The 22,870-nt window shown below is 34.7% G+C and overlaps 5 protein-coding genes across 17 annotated transcripts in view; 3 read left to right on the top strand and 2 right to left on the bottom strand.

The window, feature by feature from the left end:
* The window catches only part of LOC118271716 (glyceraldehyde-3-phosphate dehydrogenase), a 256,387-nt gene that overhangs the window by 126,574 nt on the left and 106,943 nt on the right, over window positions 1-22,870 (bottom strand). The gene's annotated exons all lie outside the window — the stretch shown is intronic.
* LOC118271587 (guided entry of tail-anchored proteins factor 1) lies at window positions 287-1,131 on the top strand. Its single transcript, XM_035587672.2, has 2 exons — window positions 287-574; window positions 651-1,131. The coding sequence occupies exons 1-2, from the start codon at window positions 488-490 to the stop codon at window positions 1,071-1,073; spliced, it is 510 nt and encodes a 169-aa protein (XP_035443565.1). The 5' UTR covers window positions 287-487; the 3' UTR covers window positions 1,074-1,131.
* LOC118271585 (mitochondrial carrier protein Rim2) lies at window positions 1,222-16,603 on the bottom strand. Of its 2 annotated transcripts, none has more exons than XM_035587669.2 (8): window positions 16,195-16,603; window positions 14,670-14,829; window positions 5,580-5,647; window positions 4,511-4,689; window positions 4,185-4,297; window positions 3,865-4,084; window positions 3,271-3,373; window positions 1,222-3,185 (listed from the first exon to the last, which is right to left on the bottom strand). In XM_035587669.2, exons 1-8 carry the CDS (start codon window positions 16,233-16,235, stop codon window positions 3,065-3,067), a joined length of 1,005 nt encoding a protein of 334 aa, XP_035443562.1. In that variant the 5' UTR covers window positions 16,236-16,603; the 3' UTR covers window positions 1,222-3,064. The 2 variants fall into 2 exon arrangements, with proteins under 2 accessions (XP_035443562.1, XP_035443561.1); XM_035587668.2 differs by having other exon boundaries at window positions 5,580-5,737; window positions 16,195-16,600.
* On the top strand, window positions 16,880-20,102 carry LOC118271586 (superoxide dismutase [Mn], mitochondrial). 2 transcript variants are annotated; one of them, XM_035587670.2, is made up of 5 exons: window positions 16,880-17,080; window positions 17,355-17,533; window positions 17,714-17,855; window positions 19,188-19,342; window positions 19,795-20,102. In XM_035587670.2, the coding sequence occupies exons 1-5, from the start codon at window positions 17,058-17,060 to the stop codon at window positions 19,938-19,940; spliced, it is 645 nt and encodes a 214-aa protein (XP_035443563.1). In that variant the 5' UTR covers window positions 16,880-17,057; the 3' UTR covers window positions 19,941-20,102. The 2 variants fall into 2 exon arrangements, with proteins under 2 accessions (XP_035443563.1, XP_035443564.1); XM_035587671.2 differs by lacking the exon at window positions 17,714-17,855 and adding an exon at window positions 18,193-18,331 and having other exon boundaries at window positions 16,886-17,080.
* The window catches only part of LOC118271663 (kinesin-like protein unc-104), a 107,743-nt gene continuing 105,729 nt past the window's right edge, over window positions 20,857-22,870 (top strand). For 9 of the 10 annotated variants that reach the window (XM_050693741.1, XM_050693735.1, XM_050693740.1 and 6 more), the window contains exon 1: window positions 20,857-21,008. The gene's annotated coding sequence lies outside the window, so the exon portion shown is untranslated. Of the gene's footprint in view, window positions 21,009-21,095; window positions 21,192-22,870 lie in introns of all 10 variants that reach the window. The other variant, XM_050693732.1, reaches the window with a different exon arrangement.

The following is a 22,870-nucleotide window of genomic DNA, read 5'->3' as shown; positions in this document are numbered from 1 at the left end:
TTTTGTTTTACTGGTCACTGGTAGCCTTGAAGCAATCAATGATTTGAAGGTCCTTAGTTTATGCTTTAACTAGTGATATTATAATAATAACTGGATCCTATTGTAAATTAATTTAATTACATAAATTAATATCGTATAAATTTTGCAATAAAAAATACTGTGTGAAAATGTTGGATATTTTTAAGTTATCGGTTTTTATTCAAAATGCGGATACCGGTTATCCATCTTTGAGACAGTTAACGTTTCGCACTTCCCAGTTATGTATGACAACTTTGAAACAATGACAGTGACAAACAAAATATGACAAATGACAATGGTAAAGAGACAGTCAAAAATATAAAAATAAATAGAATTTGTAATTAATTAAAGACAAAGATACATGACATTAACTTGAGTACTCATACATTTGAATCCATTATAAACAAGAGCTTCCGTACTTTCCGCATATTATTTTGTCCAACATATAGTTTTAGTCAAAGTCGACAAAATGTTGGAGGTTATAAACGGAATACTTTTGGTATATTTCGTTGTATTGTGTACACTCAGTGTTTTAGTACCTCAATTGGTGAAACCAGTAAGTATTGAATATCTGTCTTCATGTTTATTTTGCAAAAGTAGTGTATAACTAACGAGATTTTGTTCTTTTACAGATCGCAGCATGTTTTGCTCGACCATCGAATGAGGAGCGCTCAGTATGGTCAGAAATACTAAAACTTAAAGCGGAACAAAAAGGAATCTCTATGAAAGATGAGTTTGCCGCTTATTCCAAGCTGCAGCGGAAAATAAATAAGCTGGAGAGCCAATTGAAAGATGATTCGCAAACGCGTATTGGAAAGAACTTGGCGGTCAAAAGTACTGTACAGTTGGTCCTGCAGGTTGGTGTAGGTGTCACAACCTTGCTGTCGGTTATATGGTTCAGGCGGGAACCCATCGTGGCCTTGAAAGGAGATCTCTTTCCTCTAACAACTATGCTAAGGTACCCCAGTGATATGCCCAATGCAATCTCCACTCATGTCTGGGTGCTAATCACAAATGTTTCTATCAGAACTCTCTTAAAACCTGTCATTTCTTAATTAATTTATTTATGGTGTATTTATTTTTGTTGTTATAATAAAGGTTTTTAATTTTTTATATGCTGTTTCATTATTTGACACTAAAATATTTGTAATAAAAAAGTAAACCTTTTACACACAAGGAAGGATAAATAAAAACAGAACAACATTATATTTATTTAAATATTTTATTCATTAAACAAATAATAGTACTTTATACTCAGTCCGACAAATGTCCAAATGTGTTTTCTAAATTAACATAACCATCAAAGATCTACTTGCCTATGTCTGGAAACCTTATTATGCTTAAATTATAAGTCACTCTTAACTTGAATATAATTATAATATTTAACAAACATGTATCAATCATAACAGATATGATTGAAAGCATTTTATGCCATTTGTGTTCCCAGACAGAATAAAATCTATATAAAATTAACACATTTCTCAAATACTGGTCCATTCATACTTCGTTATTGTATCATGCTATTATATTGGAACCATTAAATGGAACAGAACAATATGTCAATTATGAAAAACTGTTTAAAACAAACTCAATTGAATTGAGATGAACAGTGAACATGATCCGCAGTAATATAACAATAACACAAGTATCAATAGACCACCAGAATCAAAATTTGCAAGTTGGAACAATGTGGGACAGTTATATATTTAATTTCTCCATAACTAATATTTACAAGCTCTATATCACAGCTTACGTTTTACTAATTTGTGTGCTGAGACTGAAATACAGATTTATCAGTAAAAATATAAACTTGTGCATCAAACTTTGTGTAGTCAAATATTTTTCAATAACATTTACAATGGACGAATTCTTTAGGGAACTAGTATCGGATAACAATTGACTAGTCCAATAAAAACAGTGGGATTTGTAAGAACTAGATTACTATAGTAAAAAGCCTGTTTGACACAGTACACTTACACAGCAACAACATAAAATAAAAACATCAAAAAATTAATAATTCTAACCAAAGTTCCCAAAACAATATTTCTCTTATGTTGGCACAATTTACTTCACATCTGTGCATATAATCAGCAAAACTTATCATACTATTTAATGTAATCATCTGATGACTGATCCTAAATTAATGATTAAGGCATTTACATGGTTCAAGCACTTAATGAGACTAGAAACTAATGACTAAATTAATTCAGATTGCTGCTATGCGAATCACTATCGTAGGGTCCATTCCATACCCATAATAATCAACCGAATACATAAATCTTTTCCAAAATATATTTTAATTTTGTGAAAATACAAAATTTTTGTTCGTAATCGTAATATTAATTTTGAAAGTGCAATTATTTTATAATGTACTGGCAAAATTACTTTTTATCTAAAATTAGTTCAACAACAAGAATAATTTCCGTCATACAATATACTACAATACTAAATAATGACAAAAACAGGAAAATTGCACCAATTATGTATTATAAGCTAGCATTTGATAGCATGATTAGGCGGTTAACACATACTTTAGCAAATAAGATCCATTTAAAAACTATAAGATCGAAAGTATAGACTTTATTTGGGTCCAAAGTGCAAAAACAGAAGGAAATGTATCTTATCTACATAAGTAGTATCACCTTGTAAGTACATTATATAAATCCCTTACATCACATACTTTGTCACAACATTTTATTTATTTATGTTTATAACTGGCCAATTAAACGTAGCCCAATTTCTAAGGATGGATATTTCGATTATTTTCAAGCAATATTTGCTTTTCTTAATAATATTTTTTTGTTGCTTGCCAAGTAATGCCTAAGCTTGTTACAATTTCGAGAACATGGTGTTACGCTTCGTCGTACCACAATGAGACTTGTGGGTACCGGAGAGCTTCCGTAATTTCTCAGCCACAACAACCATGCAATGTCTCTCAGTCTCGCTAAATGGACATTCGAGAACCTTGTCTAAACGTCGGCCTACGAAACTACTATTTTGGCGCTCAAGGCGGCTCGGAGATAATGAACGACTCTTAAGTGGTTAGCTAGGTGTTCTCATAGAAGGAACTATTAAAATGTGTAGTCAGTAGGTACACGACTGCCTCGTATGTTGACATCATGATTGCCGTGTTTGGTATCTGACGTACTAATTGTGTGCCTAAGCCCCTGAAACGACAGACAAGTTATTAATAATAGAATAGTTGGCACAGTTAGCGAATATGTTGACTTTTGATAAGATTGCAGTGCTTACCTATACACTCCTCGGTATCCCTCCTCCTTCAGTACTGTGTGCAACGTTTGCCAGAACTTGCGATACTTGTCACCTTCCTCTCTGAGCCGTGTTCTTGCGACCTCTGCAATCATAACGAACTTATGAAGAAAATATCGTTCTAAATTCTTGTCACTTCTCGTTGATAACTTTATCTTATTTACTTGCTATTATTAATTAATGGAAAATCACGGACGTCTATTGCTTTGGGGCAAGATAACAGGGATTTTTTCCAAAAAACTAGTAAGCAGTGTTGATTCTCGTATACGCTCATTAACTTTCCCTATCAGGCAGACGGAAAATATTCTAGATAAGGTGACACATCGGTTGGCTTACATATTCATTGTGTTAATGACCTCTTGTGTATAATCACTGTAATCTATTCATACTAATGGTCCTTTAAAACTCCTTTAATAATGGATGCTAATTAAAATGTTACAAGTACTGAATCTGTGTATTTGCTTAGCGTATCACTTGTTTGATATTTGCTTTAGATCTACTTTTTTTTTTACATTGAAATGGTATTAAGATAGTAAGTACTTAGTTTCTTAAGGCTTATCATGTGTAACGACTTACCGTGTGGATACGCAATGCAAGAAGCGACTGTCTTTGAGAAAGCTCCGGCCCCCATGAACTCGAGGAAGTCCCTAGGAGAGCGCTGGTCGCTGGGCACACCGTCCACGCTCCTCGCTGCCATCAGTCTCGCCTTCACACCCTCGTACAGTACGAAGTGGACTACAGTCTCACTGATGCCCATATACGAAGCTGTTATACCTTTGTAGAAACCCCTGATACCCTGCAATAAACCAGTATTTTTAGTATAACATGTCTTCAAAATTCGGTGAAGCTACATCATTTTATTAGTTGATTAGAGATATAATTGTTAAGTTCGGTACCGTTTTTGCGTATATCCTCTTAATACACTGCAACGCTGTGACATTCTGTCCGTCCAACTGCAGCCGCGTCTTTACAAACCAAATCGGATTGGTCATTGTGCAAGACACAAAACCTGCAACATATTGTTTTTTGTAACCGGTGCGTGATGAGGTGACGTGTGTATTACAGCAATGAATATAGCAGGGTTAGGAGAGAAAGACAATATGATAACATAATGTTTATTTTAGTCTCCATTTCCATATCTCATAATATAAATGAGCGCATTTCATGACACAGAAACTCGAGTAAATAGTATAAGTCATAAACAGCGTGTAACGCTCATTACCTGCAGCGCTAGCTGCGGATAGGTGCACGATCGGGGTGTCCGGTGATATGTTTTGATTCAATATCGCCTTGGCTTGCGAGTACGTGCAGAAGTATATGGCCCTAGACGGTGCCACTCCAACTATGTTGGGTCCTAGGCCTTTGAACAATGCTCTAGGGCCCTCAGTCTGGACTATGTGTCTGCAAAAACAAATTGTTGTCAGTATATCACCTTTGCACTTACGTCGGTGATAATTATTGAGTTAGCTCGTGACGTAAATGGATATCTCGTCCATTGAGATAATATTTTAATGTCAACATACAAACTATAAATACAGAGTTCGGTTGAGGTCGAGTCCTAACCTCGAGAAAGCTAGCTTTAAATTAATGTGTTTTGCGAAGGAGTCGTTACTTGTTCCTACATCCGAGATAGTGGTCTAATAAAAAATGCAAACCGATAAGCAATCAGCGGGTATTGGCAGCTGCCCGCTAATCTGCAAACACTGAGCGCACCAATGGGGTCGCGATCGCGAATCCGGCCCACGTTCAGCTCTCGTGACACTTGGGCATCACACTTGTTATCTATTAACATACTCTTGATAACCGCACTAGTTGGAAGCGGTTTCGACTTATTCTTTGTGTCGGTGTCTGATTATTAAGTACACTAAATTAATTTTTATATCTTCATTCCATTTCATTGAAATGTGGGATTGTGAATTTCCACTCAGATTTCATATATCGTGGTCTTTGCATTTGAATAAGTAAACAGTATAATGAAAGGTCAACAACTGTTGTGTTTGGTGTACACTTTAGCAGCGTAGAAGCCCCAATCAGTCACGGAGTGGCTACAAGCCAAAACGACACTATACATATAAAATAACACACAGCAGCGAACACCACACAACTATAAACGTAGTTGTGTCGGAAATCAAATTTATAAGTCCAAGAATAGGCGGCGCGCTAACGGAATATGTGGGAAGGAAATGAACAGAAGAGATACATCATGATTGTGAAAAACACGAGATGTCATTTATGGACTTGATGCGAAACACGTGCAAAGAGAGATACAAATACTATAGAGACGGTCTTACCTGATGCACTGTATAAGGCTCATCCTGGACGGTGGCCTGGCGTGTCCTGCCCTCGCACACTGCTGAACCTGACAATTGTACGACATCAGCATACGATCTGCTTGCTTGCTGTATGCGAACATCGCGCCCATCGTACGTCTGTAGCCCCATTTGGCCTCCTGTATTATATGGCCAATTTATTATAACCATCGCTTGTGTCGAGCACTCATGCGGTCAGGGATAACTGGGTAATGTTAGCAGTCACAGGTAGAGCAAGGGGAGAGCAAACAATTTGACAAACAACATCAACTAGTACTATGTACATAGCATCTGTATAGGACTATTATTCCAACTATAAGCTGACATTGAATGTACATGACCTTCGATTAGCGCAAATATTTTTGTATGTTCATGAAATAACACAACATTTTGTTATAACACTGTTATCTATTCTAGAAACATAAAGCAAATCTTTGTGCGCTTTACACAAGTGATGGAAACAATGGGACCTAGGCAAATGTTAGGGCCAAATGTTTCCATACTGCCAGCTTCCGAGTTAAAATATTAAAGTTTCGTATCATAGACGAATCCGTTTTTATATCTAAGAACAACATCATTATATTAAGCAGATTATAGATAAAGACTGACAGGAATATTGTAATGAATCAATCCATTCATGCCTCACCAGTTGTTTATTTCATACAAGTATATTTATTTCTCATTTTCAGTATTAACATAGCGCAGGAATTCTCCTACAACTATTTAATAATCCTGTTCTAGTTGTTTTGCTTGTCAATACATTTAGCATACTTCGGCGACATTGTAATTTTTACGACAAACATTGAAAGAGTACTAATATGCAAGTCAGATGTTCCATTGTGAGTCGAGGCTGTATTAGAAGCTGATTATTATTCTCAAAAATAAAACCGTTAAAGTGTTAAATTCTGACGAAGACGAACTATGATAAATGATTACGGTGAGTGCTAAAATCAGTGTAAGAGTGTGAGTGCCTAGCCTATGTACACGTACCTACATATATCAATCAAACTATGGAAAATAACGCAGTACCTAATCATATGAGAAGCCTTGGAAGTTGATTCAATCCAGGCCAGACGAGATGTTGCTATCGTTTCCACCCGTTTCAATGATTGCAACGCACTGTCGTGTACTCTAAATAGAAGACCGGATAAATTGTTTTTGTTTGGGCAACTACCTACTTAACGTTTATATCTAACTTGTCAGATAAGCAAAGAAAGCCAAAAACAAGAAAATTTCCAAATATGGCAAAGTAATTCCACGAAACATAATATATGACTATCTACTACAGTCGTAAGCGAAAGTGCATCACCAAGTATGCACGCCGAAGCCAATGAATGTTTATTGCAATTCAACTTGCTATGCATAATTCTACATTTAGAACAGCCTTGAGCGCCGTTAGCTTCAGAATGTTCCTATAATGACATTGTACAAGGTCATTATTAATCTTACATTGAACTGCGTCGTAAAACGCGAACATAACAATATCACGCAAAATTAATCTTGCTTAGTTAACTCAAGTTGAGCTGGCAATAAAATACAATTAAAACAAGATGTTGTTGTCTGAGAGCCGAGATATTTACACCATCAGTACATATTTGTTACCCAGGAAGAAAATACAAGTAGGCAACGTCAAGAAAATGTCTGGCCTAGTTCAGTGGTTATTTTCGAATACTTGCAGATCTCTGTAGCTATTGAAAACACATTTTATGACTTTGGCGTTCTAGCATCTGTATTGTTTTCAGCTAAACATATATCATCTTACAGCGAACTTGAATATCAATCACTGCACTTGGATATTTGGATATTATTTATAAACATCCTTGGTATATTTTGTGCGAACAAACCGATTTGGCGTGGCATGGTAACCTATTCCTACGTTTGTGGACGCGTGCTATTTGGATCCATTTATACAGGGAAAATGAAATGGCTGTAAATAATAAAAATTGTTCGTTATTTAATAAGTGCTAGGCACGAAGGTTTGTCTTGTAAATCGAGACGGCTTTCCTACAACCGAATGCCATAAGATAAAAGTATTGCTGGTTGGTTGGAGTAATGCCAATGGCAGGTCACTAGCTCAATAATTTCTCTACGATATGAATGATAAAGCGATGTTGTTATAGCTGATTAATTTCTTTGTGACGACACAGCTTAAGATGTTTTGAATTCTGCTTTTCACACTAATGGACAACGTGGTGAAGTTACGTCATATTTTTTTTAATTTTGCCAAAGAGAACACTGAGAAAAGGCGTGCCTTTAATTAGATTCGTCTTCACTACAGCGTTACATTTTTTTCAAAGACGTTATCTCTCTGTAGTACCAATGCTAATATCATAACCGATTAAATAACATGAATAGGTATCGTGGACCGGTTTATAAAATAGTAACGAGTGAAAAAAAATTCGACACACTGATAGTAAATTGCGCAGTTTGTGTACATTAGCAACAAAATATGCATTAATTCGTGCTATGCTCGATTACTTTACGAGTTTAACAAATAGTGATGCGTCATTAAAAATTATAGTAAATGTGTACTAACAAACATTAGCATTTTTATCAAGACCAAAATAAATTTTACATCCTGCTCTTTCTGGAATTCATTATTATACTTTAATCTAGTTTGTTATCGACTTATAAACAATAGGGTCTGTTATAAAATGTGTTTAACAATGTACTGTGAATCGTAGCAATTGGCGTTCCATAGTCTCAGCCTACAAACAGGCGTGAGGTTAAGTATGTGTGTATAACGTAGTGAGCAAATTAACGTATAAGTACAACCATACATCATTAAATAGGTAGCTACATTATGTGATTTAGTTTGTTTTGAAATTACTTGAGTTTTGTTTACATTACTAGATAGATGTGTGTTCTGCATTGATGTTTCCTGCAATTACATATAGATACCGCACTATCAACACCGTCGTAATGATTATAACATTGTTTGTAACAATTTCTTTGATTAAGTTCTATAATTAGACATATATGCATAATTAATTATGTAACTAAATGAAATTTGTACGTAAACTGCGCAGTAATTTGTACTCATTATCGTTTTAAGATAAAACTAAATACTTACCTAATGCTGAATATCTTAAATACCATAGCTGTAATCGTTTTAAAGAAATTGATTAAATTATTTATTATCATGTCACCTTACTAGATTGAAATCTACAAGCTACCCTCTAATTAGGTAAAAATTTATAGAAACCTGATTTTGTTTTGATATTTATTAGATTTTGATTAAATAAAATATGCACAGTTTTACTTTTAATTGGGTCTGTTATGTAATCGGATGTTCAACAAAAAGTGCCTACATAAGTAGGTTCCTTCATCAAAATCTAAATACCTACGCTGCATAGCTCAAATTACAAATACGATTCAACAATGTATAAAATTCACAAACTTGGCACTTTTTACTGTACAGTAGGTATAGGTATGCATACTATCACGTGTATTGTTCCCTTAAGAGGTACGCAGAAGTACCTACAAATTAAATGTATCACAAGTCAAAGTCAAAGTATTTATTTGTGATACATAGGGTACATAAGAAGTTGTAGGGTTTGCTGCTATACACGAATAGATCCTGCTATGTTTCGATTTGGAAAGCGTTAAAAATTTTATAATAATACTAGCGGACCCGACAGACGTTGTCCTGTCTACACGTCTTTGATTTGAAAATTTTAAACTTTTTTTAATAAGCTAAAACATTCTGGGCCATTTTGATAAAAAATATTATTCAAATGTTATGACAATATCTAACGTCATTAATATTTGACACTGCGATGGTAGCGCCGTCTGTCGAAATCCAATGTAAAACATTCCAAAATCAACAACTACTAATAAATTAAAAATTAATTGAAAAAGCATTGTCCAGCGGACAAAATTGTGAATCTAAACCATTCTCAGATCCCCTTGAACACACACAAAAAAAATCATCAAAATCGGTCCAGTCGTTTAAGAGAAGTTCAGTGACATACACACTTACAGAAGAATTATATATATAAAGATGTTAAAAAAAGTCAGCAGTTTAGTGAGCCTACACCGCACCGCTTTAAAAGATTAAACATGAGGTGTGGCACAGTAAGTCAATTGTACGATGTTTTGGAACCAACTAAACACACTCAAAACACCTGTTAAATTACGGAAACCTCATACAGTTTCAGCAACAAACCAATTTAAACTCGCCCGTACTCCATTCATGTTTATTAAACAGTTAAACAGTGAAATGCTATCATGATCGTTTCTTGTTCTTTTTTTATTTATATTTTATGGAGGAAAAATAATTTAATGACTTCTCCTGTCTTGGGCGAGGCGGGAGGGCGTGTCAGACTCTTACTGACTAAAAACCACCCCGTTCCTACTCCTGCTTTTCGTGCCAGAGGCCCGGTACACCCGCTAGGTAGTCCGCAGCTCCGGATCAGGCATCAGATCTACAGGATTCCATCTGTGGTAGTGTTCCTTTTCGATAGAAGGTCATTTTCCGACCATGAATACGTGCAATCCTGGCAACCGATAATAGAAATCTTATCATTTCGGACTGATATAGACCATGGGGCATCGATATCTAATAAAGGCGGACCAACCGAGAACGATATGGGGTCTTTAGATAAGGAGATACGATGAATTCAAAGATGACCCAATTCGAAGTTTCAAAACTGTTTTGATTACAATTGTTCCAAATGCTTCCGCTTAGAAATATCACTTGTACCTAAATAATCGCTTGCGCAGTATTCTCTTTATCAACAATCGTGTATTGATTAGGTCAGAATGATCGATTATTACGATTAATGTCATTGATGCACGTGGACAGACAATCGGTCAGCCTTGTACTGGTTTATCGATATGAAGTCTAGTAAAAGAAAAGATAAATCGGTTTTAAAAGGAATGATACTTACATACGTACTTTAAGTCAGGACGGCCCTAGATCTAGACACACGGCAGTGTGTCCGCCAAGTTCGAGCAAAAAAACCGACACACCGGCCGTGGGTTATATTACACGAACCATTTCGGACCAAGTTCGACCCACCTATAACTCAAAATCTATTTTATCTACGCATATGAAATTTCTAGTATCAATCGAGATCTACTTACTTATCTAAAATACAAAATTTCATTAATGTACCTATTGTAGATCTTGAGATATTGACGTCAGAAAATCGCTATTTTTACTATACACTCACTGACTGACTCACTCACTCATCAAAAACCTAGACCACTTCCAATAGTCGTATTGACTTGAAATTTGGCATGGAGGTAGGTCTTTAGGTCAAGGTAAAGGAAAAAATCTGAAAATTGCCAAGTGTGAGTCGGTTTTAAAAATAATGAAGGTGTAAATTCATACCCCTAAGGAACTAAAACAAAAAAAATATCTATATCTTCCAATGGTCGTACCGACCTAAAATTCGTTACGAAGGTTTGTATTTAGTCAAAGTAAAGTAAAATAAGAAAAAAAGAAAATAAACCTTACAAAAATAAATGAAATCCCACCCAAAACATAAATGTGAAAGGATGCCAAGTTCGATAATATTGGAATGCTTCGCCTATAAAAGAAGTGAGATCTAAATAAGTACCAAGTTCCATACACAGACCTCAGTTAAAAATGATATAACTTGGCAAGTTTTAATAGAAAATTATATACTTGACTCATTGCGTTTAGTAGGTTTATAACAAAGTGTGTGAAAACTTGCCAACTTGTTATATCATTTTTAACTGAGGTCTGTGTATGGAACTTGGTACTTATTTAGATCTCACTTCTTTTATAGGCGAAGCATTCCAATATTATCGAACTTGGCATCCTTTCACATTAATGTTTTGGGTGGGATATGTTTTACCGACCCGTATTATTATTATTATTATTTTTTTTTTTTTTTTTTAGGTGGAAAATCATCCAATGACTTCTCCCGCCTTGGGCGAGGCGAGAGGGAGTGTCAGACTCTTACTGACTAAAAACCACTCCGTTCCTACTTCTGCCCGTCGAGCCGGAGCCCCGGTAAACCCGCTAGGTTGTCCGCAGCTCCGGATTAGGCATCAGCCCTACTGGGCCCCATCTGTGGTGGTCTGATGGCTCTTTGAGGCGCGCGCAGAACGCGACGCGCCGCACGCACGGATCTGGTTCTGGTCGGGCGGCGAGCTACCCTTGCTCATCGTCCGCAGACCCGCACTTACGGTGGCCGGAGATCGTCGCGCGATCCCCGACGCCCGGAGTGTCTCTCGCGACGGCTGGGGCGTGAAGAGGTTCGTTCTCTCACGCGCCCCGCCTCCTCCTTAGCAAGCATGACTGCTTCGCAGAAGGAGGAGACGGCATCCCAGTCCCCCTCGCTCCGCACCATGGCTTGTATCAGTGCCGGACGCGAGAGGGACCCGTATTATTGCTGAGATTTTAATATTAAATGTACATACACATTTTGTTAATGTGTATAAATATTTTTATTACATAACTCGCCGATAGCTTTAATGATAAAACTGATAAACATTGCTATAAGCAATAGTATTGATAAGTCAAAACAATATACGTAGTATGAGTGGTTGTCGAAATCACAACATGTGTGCGTGGGTGATCACTGATCCCTATGAGCTTAAGAGCATTATTCGGCGGAAAATCAAAGCTTGTTTGTATTAGAAGCATCATGTAAAATTCTTTAAGACTTTGATAAGTGTGTTTCTCGGAAAACATGAATGTAGTTGAATTTTTGAAGTATTTGTGTATTTTATTTAACTAGCTTTCTGACTAATATTTTCATCTACGTCAAGTGTGGGAGAGCCATGCTTCGGTACGAATGGGCCGGCTCGACTGAAGATCGACGTGAAAAAACGCTTGCGTTGTGTGAGTGAAGTTACCGGAGGCCCTATTCCCCTTCCCAATCCCTGATTCCCTAAAAACCCTTAAATTCCTATCCTCCAAAAGGCCAGCAACGTACTTGTTACGCTTCTGGTGTTTTGGGTGTTCATGGACGGCGGCGATTGTTTACCATCAGGTGATCCGTCTGCTTGTTCACCGACTTATACCACAAAAAAAAAAAAACCTGGATATTGAAATACTTATAAAAGCTAATAAATTAAGATAGTTTAGATGAGTTTGTTTGGTAGGGAGTTATTAACTAGAGGCAGCTTCATCTAATCCTTTAGATCCCGCCTTATAATTTAGCACTCAGTACAATCTTATCTATTTGGAATCCTGCGTACATAAGTGGATCAAACATTAATGCATAGAGAAATTTGCATGGCAACAAGTTACATGAACTAATAATGATAGGCTTATCTTGTTTATTCATTTTCAAACAACGTTTTGGTAGACTACAAAAGAAATTATCCGATATATTTTGGCAGGAGGTGGGCACATGATTATGTTACTAAGCGACTAGTTGGACAGTTGAGAACTATAGTTATTAGACATAGGGACTTTAGTCGCCTATAACCGATGTCAGCGCCCTCTGTGTAAGAAATAAGCACGGATAACTATTTATCTTAAGATTTGCCACAGATAAAACGCCACAATAGTCTAAAATATTTCCAAAGCATTTCTTCTGTGGGTTCTTGAACGGAAACTTGGAACAATTGAACAAAACAAATTGATTTAACATTGATGGGAAAAATTGTCAGAGAAGAATTGAGTAATGATGATTATTGAGCACCATCAGTTCGTTGGTTTACACCGGCTTTAGCCGGATTAGAAAGAAAACATCACGATTTTAGCTGAAAATGATCTCTTAATTAGCAGATATGCCATAAATGTTCCATTTTATTTCATTTCGAAGGCCAGTTTTAAACTTTTAAACCTACCATATCATCATCACCCGAAAAGTTTATGTTTGGCGGTTGTACATCGTGGTGTACCGTGTAATATTTGTTATTTGTGAGATGTTTTTATCGCGAAACGGTTCCTAAAACAATAAAATTACTAGTTATGTGGAAGGAATGGTTTTATCTCTATCGTAGGTAATATAAATAAGGAAAAATCTTACGTACTTGAGGAAAAATAGCATGTGTTGACATCAATTGGCGTATAAAAATAAATTAATGTTATGGCGTTTCACGTTAACTTTTTGAATTAAGGTTACTTATATTTTTCTGTACCCTTAGTAGTTAGTACGAGTTTGCTTTACGTTTAAAGTAATTAAGTATTTTTGCGGTGCCCAAAAGGGCCCATAGTTGGAACATATTACTGTATTGAAATTGTAGACCACATTGTACACTATGGATGCATTAAAGTGATTTGATTAATCGAAACGTAAAGAAAACTCGTACTAAAGGTACTGCTATATCATAAAAAGATCCGTTGTTTCGTAACTAAAATGTTATTAAAGGATAATAAAACTATGTCGAAGTCTATAATAGTCGCTAAGGTCGTGCGGTTAGCTGTGCTCAGCACGAACGGCATAATTTATGAGCAAGAAACAAACAGTTTATCTTTTATCGATTCAACAGTGACTTTGGTAAACACGAGTGATGCATCGAATCATTCGACATTCGTCTGGTACTGTTTTTTTTTTATGAATATTTTGGATATTAAAAGCACCTTGATCAATGGAAGATAAGTGTCTGAATCTAAACAACGCGTTGGGTTTCCTATTGATTGACTAAGTAATGTTTTTAGTATTTAATTTTTTGCAAACTCGTTTTAAAGCGATTAGGAAATACAATGTCGTTTTAGCGCGAATTAAATTTATATGGCAACATTGACATTGAGAATTTTTTAATGTCCTGGCTACATTTTATTTGAATTGTGGAATTCGTTAATGGAAATACTAGTGTAATTGTTCTAGACTACATCCTAATAACTTTTCTAGAATCTAACTATGAATTTATTTTATATTAAAAAAAGTAAGTTCAGTTGTTATGATATAACAGAATATATTATCATTCATTCACCTTTCATTTCAATGATTCAATCTAATAAGAATAATTATAAATCTAAGTAAATTATATGTATTTACCTAAACATTACACATCAAAATATTGTTTTAATACAACATTCATAGTTTGGCATGTATCCATTAGCATAAACCAGAAAAAAATAAGCTATAAAAATATTAAAGGAAAATATATTTTAATATCTGGCAATAAAGTTGTACATACCTGGTGTTTAGGTATTTTGGAACAAATCTTCCTGGCATTGTTTGTGCTGTCAGACGGAGGAGGTGAGGGTGGTGATATTCCAACTCCTTTCGAGGACTGGAGACGGGTCTTAACTACTTCTAACGGACATGTCACCACAGCTCCAGCTGTGCCTGCAACTCTGCAGAAAAAAGAATAACATTTTTAATATGTAACTTGATTTATAAAATCAAAGTTTATTCATCAAATAAGCTTAGATAAAACAGAACCTATACCAGCACAGGCAGTGAATACCATTTTGTGTAACTAATTAATATGTGCAAAAAATGTAGGTATCACAAAAAGTAAATTATTTAAAGTGGGTACCTACAATTTGGAAATCTTATTGGAAGAATAAGAAATTCTAAATACATTCAAATAAGAAAAAAAAAATAACATAAACAAGAAAATGGTGGCACATTCTTATTTTGAACTACCTAGTTAGAATAAAAATTATAACTGTTATTTGTACACATAATATATGTTAATCAATGCTAAGATAAAACCAGTTGCTAGGTTTTGTTATCATAAATGAGATTTTTGCTAAAGAATTTAATGGATGTAGATTGTAGCTACTAAGAATTTCAATTTGATAACAGTACAATAATAATAATAATGTACAGCCTAACTAACATTTTTCTTAAATGGTCCTATTCAAGGAAACACAATGTTTCCTGTAAGTAGTAGTAATAGTAATAGTAGTAGTAATATTTAAACTACTTGAACACATTCAAGTAGTTTAAATATTTAATGAAGAGAATAATCAAGACCTTCTTTTTTAAAATAAAGCTGTAATCAAAATAATATTTTATTTTAAGGTTTTTTTTATTTACCTATTCACTCAATAATCTGATTGGATTTTTTTTTGTTAGAGTTGTACCTAAACTAATAAGAGTACAGTAGGAATGAATAGAGTGCCCGATGAAAGATTATGCAAAAGTAAAACTGATGTAAGAAATGTAACTTCACTTGGTATTATGAAATAATTATTTTCAAAGTACCCAATTAAATGTATTTTCTATAATTCTTTAGTTTAGTTCCTGAGAATTTTGGCATTTACAACTATAATAGTTAATTCCATTTTAGATTCTAATTTTTATCAAACTATGGCACTTTTTAAATGCATAACCACACTCCTTGGTGGTGTTATGTTAATCACAACAATGTAAGTACTATGTTATCTACGTTTTCAAGGTAGTTTGTAGTTTGCATTTATGTAACAAACAGATACTGAATAACTGAAAACTAATAACGTTTCTAGTCGATCTGAAACTTGGCCTGCACGACCAAAGTTCATGTGTAGTTTGATTAAAAAAAATTAAGATGTTTGTGTAGATGTATGCCACGCGTAGGCACAGTGAAAACGCTGGCGTAAACAACGTCTCGCCACATGTGCCAATACTTGAATTCTGTAGCCATCGAGACTATGATAAAGATTTATGGGATGATAACGCAATGCAATAATACTACTTATCATATCACAGACCTCCCGCGGTCTAATACTCACCCTCCGGCTAACAAATGTATCGCTGTATCCTTCTGAGACATTTTAGCGCCACAAGAATAATTACATGACTGCAAATTGCGACTGTCTATAAATAAACAAATGCACCGCTTATTATAGCAATGTCCACACTATACCAAAAACACTTTGATTACGTCAAATTAGATAGTGTTATTTCTAATAAACTTGAAAAAGTTGTATTTTAATGAAAATAAGTGTAGCAATTCATGTGATCACAATAAAAATATTGGCAAAAACTTCACAGCACACAGCACTGTCGTACGTTCGTCGTCTCGTAACAATATGCACACAAACACATGTAACACAAGTACCTCACGTGCACATAGCTCTACTGCGCACACTAATGAAAAATAACGAACGATGACTACGTGACGTCTCGACAGTCGACACCGGCAACTGCAACTTCTGGGCAATCCGGTATTGGAACTTTGTTTTGATGATTGTGTGATTGTGATATTCATTACCAGACGTTACTTCTAGTCTACGAAGAAATTTATAATTATAAATACTGCATTTTATAATATGCGTGCTAAACAAAATAAGTAGTTTAGCCAGTAAACCATTTAATAATAACAAATATATTTTAATATTTTTGAACGTAACCATAGAACAGACCGACGAGAATATCAGTACCTAAATAAAATGTCAAATGTTTACCATTTGACGTTGATACACAGCTGTCAGTAGTTTTGACAGGAGAAGTTTTAATTCCTTTTCGTTGCATAATAAATTCTTATTTGTGATTTTGTGATAATTTCCAATCAATCAACCGGTAATTGGTTACCGGTGTATTTATTATACCCCTCATAAGTAAATTTTGCATTTGTTTTACTACTTTTTTAAACATGTTCTCTCGTCGCTTTATACAGTAAGTACCTAACATTTATAGCATAAATTATAATATTATACACAACTTCAATGAAGTCAATATATTCACGTGATAGTCAAAGATTATGATAATTAGTTGTTTCAATCCTGAATTATTTCAATCATTCTTAGCTGTAAACTTTTTAAAATGTCGAATTGTATGTATAATGCCCTCGTCCTAATTATGTAAAGCGGACATTGCCCTGGGCCACTACCACAGGAGCCGCAAGATGTCATTGCGTATTATTGATTTGGCTAATTTATGCTATTTACAGGGCGTCGGTAGGCGCTGCTCGCCAGAAGCACACTCTTCCAGAACTGCCCTATGAATACAGTGCTCTGGAGCCAGTGATCAGCAGGGAGATCATGAGCCTGCACCACAGCAAGCATCACGCCACATACATTAACAATCTCAATGCTGCTGAAGAGAAACTTGCTAAAGCACAGGCTAATGGTAGGTAGACCACTCTTAGACCTGTCATATTCTAAATAATTTATGTATAAACAGATATAATCACATACTACAAAAAGGTCCTGTGACATTTCAAATTGACTGCAAAATTCACATTGTTTTTAAACAGTATTGAGAGTTTTAAAGAAAGTGAGTTAAATTTTATACATTTTAATTTGGCAGCAGCAGATACGAACACGATAATACGTCTTCTAAATGTTATCAAGTTCAATGGCGGTGGCCATTTGAACCATTCTATCTTATGGCCAAACCTATCCCCTTCCAAAACTGAAGCTAGTGCCGAGTTGAAAGATGCTGTAAATAAGTAAATTTGTATTTACATTTTTTTAAGAGGTTTTAGTAGACATGTTTTGTAAGATTTTTTAAATTATTTGTGTAGAATTCACTTGGTTATTATAAATCTTATGTAGTAAGTAAGTTTAATTGGTCCGTAATTAACTGGTATCGTAATGTATATTGATGTAGGTACTGTGTAATGTCATTGGGGATACTGGGAAACCGGGAATCTACCACAGTTGCACTATCCCCAACAATATGTAAATCAGATCATTTTCTATGAGTTACATGTAACATTTGGAAAGATGAAAAAATTTTTGTGTATTACATATAAAATTCTAAATTGTTTTGACCGTGTTCTTCAGGTGACATCGGCACAATCATCAGTCTTGCACCCGGGCTTAAGTTCAATGGTGGTGGTCACATCAACCACACCATTTTCTGGCAGAACCTCTCCCCCAATGGCGGAAAGCCATCTTCGGCGCTCACGCAGGCTATTGAGAAGTACTAAATTATGTTTAATGCATGTTTTGGGTTTTTGGCTTGTTTTGGCTTTTTAAGTTGCGTTTTGTGTTTTTATTCAATATTGCATTATTTTAATCAGTCTTATCTTTGATAAGAATATTGTGCAGTGCTGTGCATACATACTGCTATTTTCCAGTTTTTGCCAGTTAATATTAACACTTGTATTTACTTTGGAATATTTCAATAACGAAGGGAAGAAAGAAATTAACAGAAGTACACTGAATTAGTAAATGACATGATTGATAAGAATAGCTGAAATATCTTCAACCTTTCTTGTGCCAGAATGTGAGTTCAAATGAGACACAATGTGTTTCCTATTGTCTTACATTTCAACAAAACAAGAGTTATCTTATTATTGTCTAACAAAGACGGATACTATATTATAATTAGTTAAGTAAAATGAAAGTTAATTGGCACACTTTAATTGATGTTTTCGCCTCAATCCCCACTATCAAAATAGTCATTATATTTATAGCAATTTAGTGTAGTGTGTATTTAAAAAGAAACCTACTTAAATGTGTAACAGTAATTACTTTTGCTTATCAGACACTCTTGACTTTGTTTACAATAATTTCGCATTGTTGTGATTGTTCTTTTTTTGTTAGTGGAAATAACCGCTTTACGTCAATCGCAGAGATAACCTGTGTCGGTGTGCAGAGTTTAATATTTGAGATAATTTTGGGACATGATAACGCATACCTGATATAATTAAGTTAATTAGTTTTAATTAAAAGTAGGCTCAACTTATTTTTGAACATGGGCAAATTCGAAAAAAAAATTAGGAATTATTTTGGAATAGCTTCCTGCTAATATGCAATATTTAATCCAATTTTAGGGACTTTGGCTCCTGGGATAACATGAAGAACCAACTGGCTGCGGCATCTGTAGCTGTCCAGGGATCTGGCTGGGGCTGGCTCGGTTACAACCAGCAGATGAAGAAACTGCAGATTGCCACTTGTCAAAATCAGGATCCTTTGCAAGCAACCACAGGTAATTTTATGTAGCTGTTGAAAAATAAATAAAAATCAGCTGTCAAAATACAGAATAATAAATTAATGAATTCTTCATATATATCTCTTAAGTCTACTTAGTCTTAAATTATTTATCAAGGTTATCAAAAACGTGAGGTGTGGTTTTGATTTCAAAATTGTCAGCATTATTCACGTGAAACAATGATAATTTTGGGGCTTCTTGCATCACGCATATCGGCGAGTACGCAGCTCATGATTTATCATGCAATTAGCTCGATAGTAGTAGTCAGACATCTTCGAATTAGTATATGATGAAGCCATATAAATAAAAAAATTTAACCTATTTTTGCAACATGCAAGAAGTGGAAAACATGTGGATATTTATCATTGTGATAACTTCAAATATTTGAAAAAAAATATATGATTGACAAATACGCTAATTAAAAATGAAATATGTATCTATCTTTGCAGGTCTCGTGCCCCTATTCGGTATCGACGTGTGGGAGCATGCCTACTACCTGCAATACAAAAACGTCAGGGCTGACTACGTAAAGGCAATATTCGATGTCGCCAACTGGGGAGATGTCTCGAAGAGATACGAAAATGCCTTGAAGTAAAAAGTAAAATGAAGTAGCAGAGCAATATCTCAATTTTATTTGGTTACGCCTACAGCCATCTGTCTAGATGTAAAGCTTTATATTACGTTTTTCACATGGTGAACACCCGCAATAGATGCATGTGATGATAAAATAAGTTTTAGATTTTTTTTCCAAGAACAATGTGTTTTATTTCATATCTTAAACCTGCCCTCTAAAAGCCAAACCGTTAGATACATAATACATAAACGATTCCAAGCATATAAATATTATTATGCCTACAGGAGCATAGGTCAATATACTTGGGTTTTATAATCAAAATCAATGACCTGTGTAAGGCAAGGGCCAAAAGTTCGTTAAATCCCTGACCTATCTTGAAATATGTTTGCGTGCATGGCCTCTCAAGATCTCAATCTACATTATTAAAACAGAAGTGGTAGGTATTCTTTTTCGACAAAACAATGCTTAGAGCAAGTTAAGCAGCTAAATAATGTCATAAATAAATGATTGGATTTTTACTTTCTTATTCTGTATTTATATGAATTAAAAGTGTCTGTTTTAAGACTGAAGATTCAAATCAGACAATCGCCATTGTCTTATTAGATTTTTATACAGAATATTATATTTTACATTAGGTATTTCCTTGATTTTCTTAACAACTTTAACAGTCAGGGAGGAAGCTACTAATATTTTTGAAGTTCAAATCTAAACTTATTATACTCTTTGGTCTTATTCGAATTTCCAATCATATTCCTTCTATCCAGTAAATTAAATTATGATGTCTCTCATGACAATGTGATGATAGTGATAAAGCTCCTGGATTATAATGTACCGTTACTCATAATACTGAATTCTGAAATGAAATAAAAAAAAAACTAAGAAAGAGATTACAACGTTCCTCTAAAAGTACGTCGACCGTCGTATAACGGATCGCAAGTGTCAGACATCTGTCAAATCAGATGATTGTCATTTGGCTTTGTTGTAACTTGTGGTGTAAAATAAATAAATAAAAATTGTATCCTGAATCATTAGCAGTTAATATCTACTGTACGGGGTTCCCGAAGATCTTCTCTTCAGATCTGTCGAGAGGTAAGTTGTTTTAATGCTTTTATTTGCTGTAAATTTGTTAGAGAAAAACGGGCGAGTAAGCTCGAGGGAGTGTTATTGATTTTTCAGGCTGTAGACGTTACCTACTTAGTACATGTCTTGAAGTTCGAGAAAGCTATTTCGTATACAGTTCATCGTCTCGTTCATTCCACAATCTCAAGAAAGGTACGTGTTTTGTTACTTTTTAGTTATTATTGCGAAAATTATCTTGAAGGTCGACATTTCAGTGTTTTGAAATCGACCAGCAGTTATGCTCGATGCATATCTAGGTTTTCCACTTATTTGCAGCATCTAACGTAGCTCTATTATATGCGGCTCATGTTTACATGATTTATTGTGGTTGTTTTAAATTTTGGTCACATAAAAACTTAAAAATAAATGATAAAATGAAATAACATTAAGATTGAATTTTTTATAATTACCCTCTTCCTGAAACCTTACTGTATAACGTTATCTTTCGTTGTACCTACAATCATTACATACATACTAACAAAATCCAATAAAAAAAATTAAAGAAAAATGTAGATTAAAAATGTAACTCGTTAAGAATCCACATCATACCTTTTATAGCTCAGTAAAACTCATTCAGGTCAGATTGTAGGTACTTTACCTTTAAAGAGCTAATTAATTCCATTAACAAATCAATGAATAATGCACTTTATATCATACCTAATTAGCATAAACACTATAATGAATGAAATAACACCTACCTATTTAATAATCTACCTATTTAGAATATTTTCCTGCAATTGTATCCTACGTATGGATAATCATTATTACCCTGTTCCCGTTCCGTAGTATATTGTGTAGGTGACTCATATTGGTGATTTAGACTGCTATAGTAATACCATTGAGTTCTATACTGCACATGTGTTTGAATGAGTCATGAAATTTAATTGACTTGACTTGTCTTCTGTTTATGTAACATCTTAATCTTAGATGTTAGAATATCAATTTATTAGATTTTTGTGTATTTACTAAGAAAGATTGGCATATTGAAATATAGTTAATTAACCACTTAGACACAATAAGACATATTAGACTTACAATAAAATTAGACACAATAGAAAACACATTGTGTCTCACATAGATCTGTGTTCTGGCACACCAAGGGTTAAGCCATCTCAGTAGCTTATAGCATTTGTTAGGGGTGTAATGAAAAAGATAATATTCCAACCCCAATTAGCTTGGATAAGGGCAAGAAGCCATTATGTTATTGTGTAGCTAAAAATATCATAACAGTGATAACTGAAGACTGACAGAATGAGTCTACATTTATGCTTATTTCTTTTTTATATGGGTAGTGGTTAGATATTGACTATACAATAAAATTTAGATAATGTAGGCTCATGATAATGATTAGAGCTGTACAATACTTAACAGGTGTACCGGGTCTCCGGCTTGAAGGGCAGTAGTAGGAAGGCGGAGGTTTTTAGTCAGTAAGAGTCTGGAATTCCCTCTGCCTCGCCCAAGACGGGAGAAGTCATTGGATGATTTTCGCTCCTTAAAAAAAGGTCCATGATAAACTACATTTCCATCAATCCTTGGTATACCGGAACAGTAATAAGCAATACAACACAATTTGTAATAATGTCTCATATACTTAGAGCTAGAATACCTTTAAAGCAAAATTCCCATTACATCATTCACATTTATGTTTCATACGAATGTTACAAATTGTTGTGTTTGTACCTAAATATCAAGCCAGGACCTGCCTCAATATGGAAATTACACAATGCATGAATTTAATTACGTACCAGCAAGGGTGAGGGTTATTGCAAGAAATACTCCATATACTGATAGTTAGTCCTTACATTTAGTGTGTGTATGTATGTGTTGTTTAG

Source organism: Spodoptera frugiperda, chromosome 5, assembly GCF_023101765.2.
Source record: "Spodoptera frugiperda isolate SF20-4 chromosome 5, AGI-APGP_CSIRO_Sfru_2.0, whole genome shotgun sequence".
Lineage (NCBI taxonomy): Eukaryota > Metazoa > Arthropoda > Insecta > Lepidoptera > Noctuidae > Spodoptera > Spodoptera frugiperda.
This window is presented reverse-complemented; position numbering and strand designations above follow the sequence as displayed.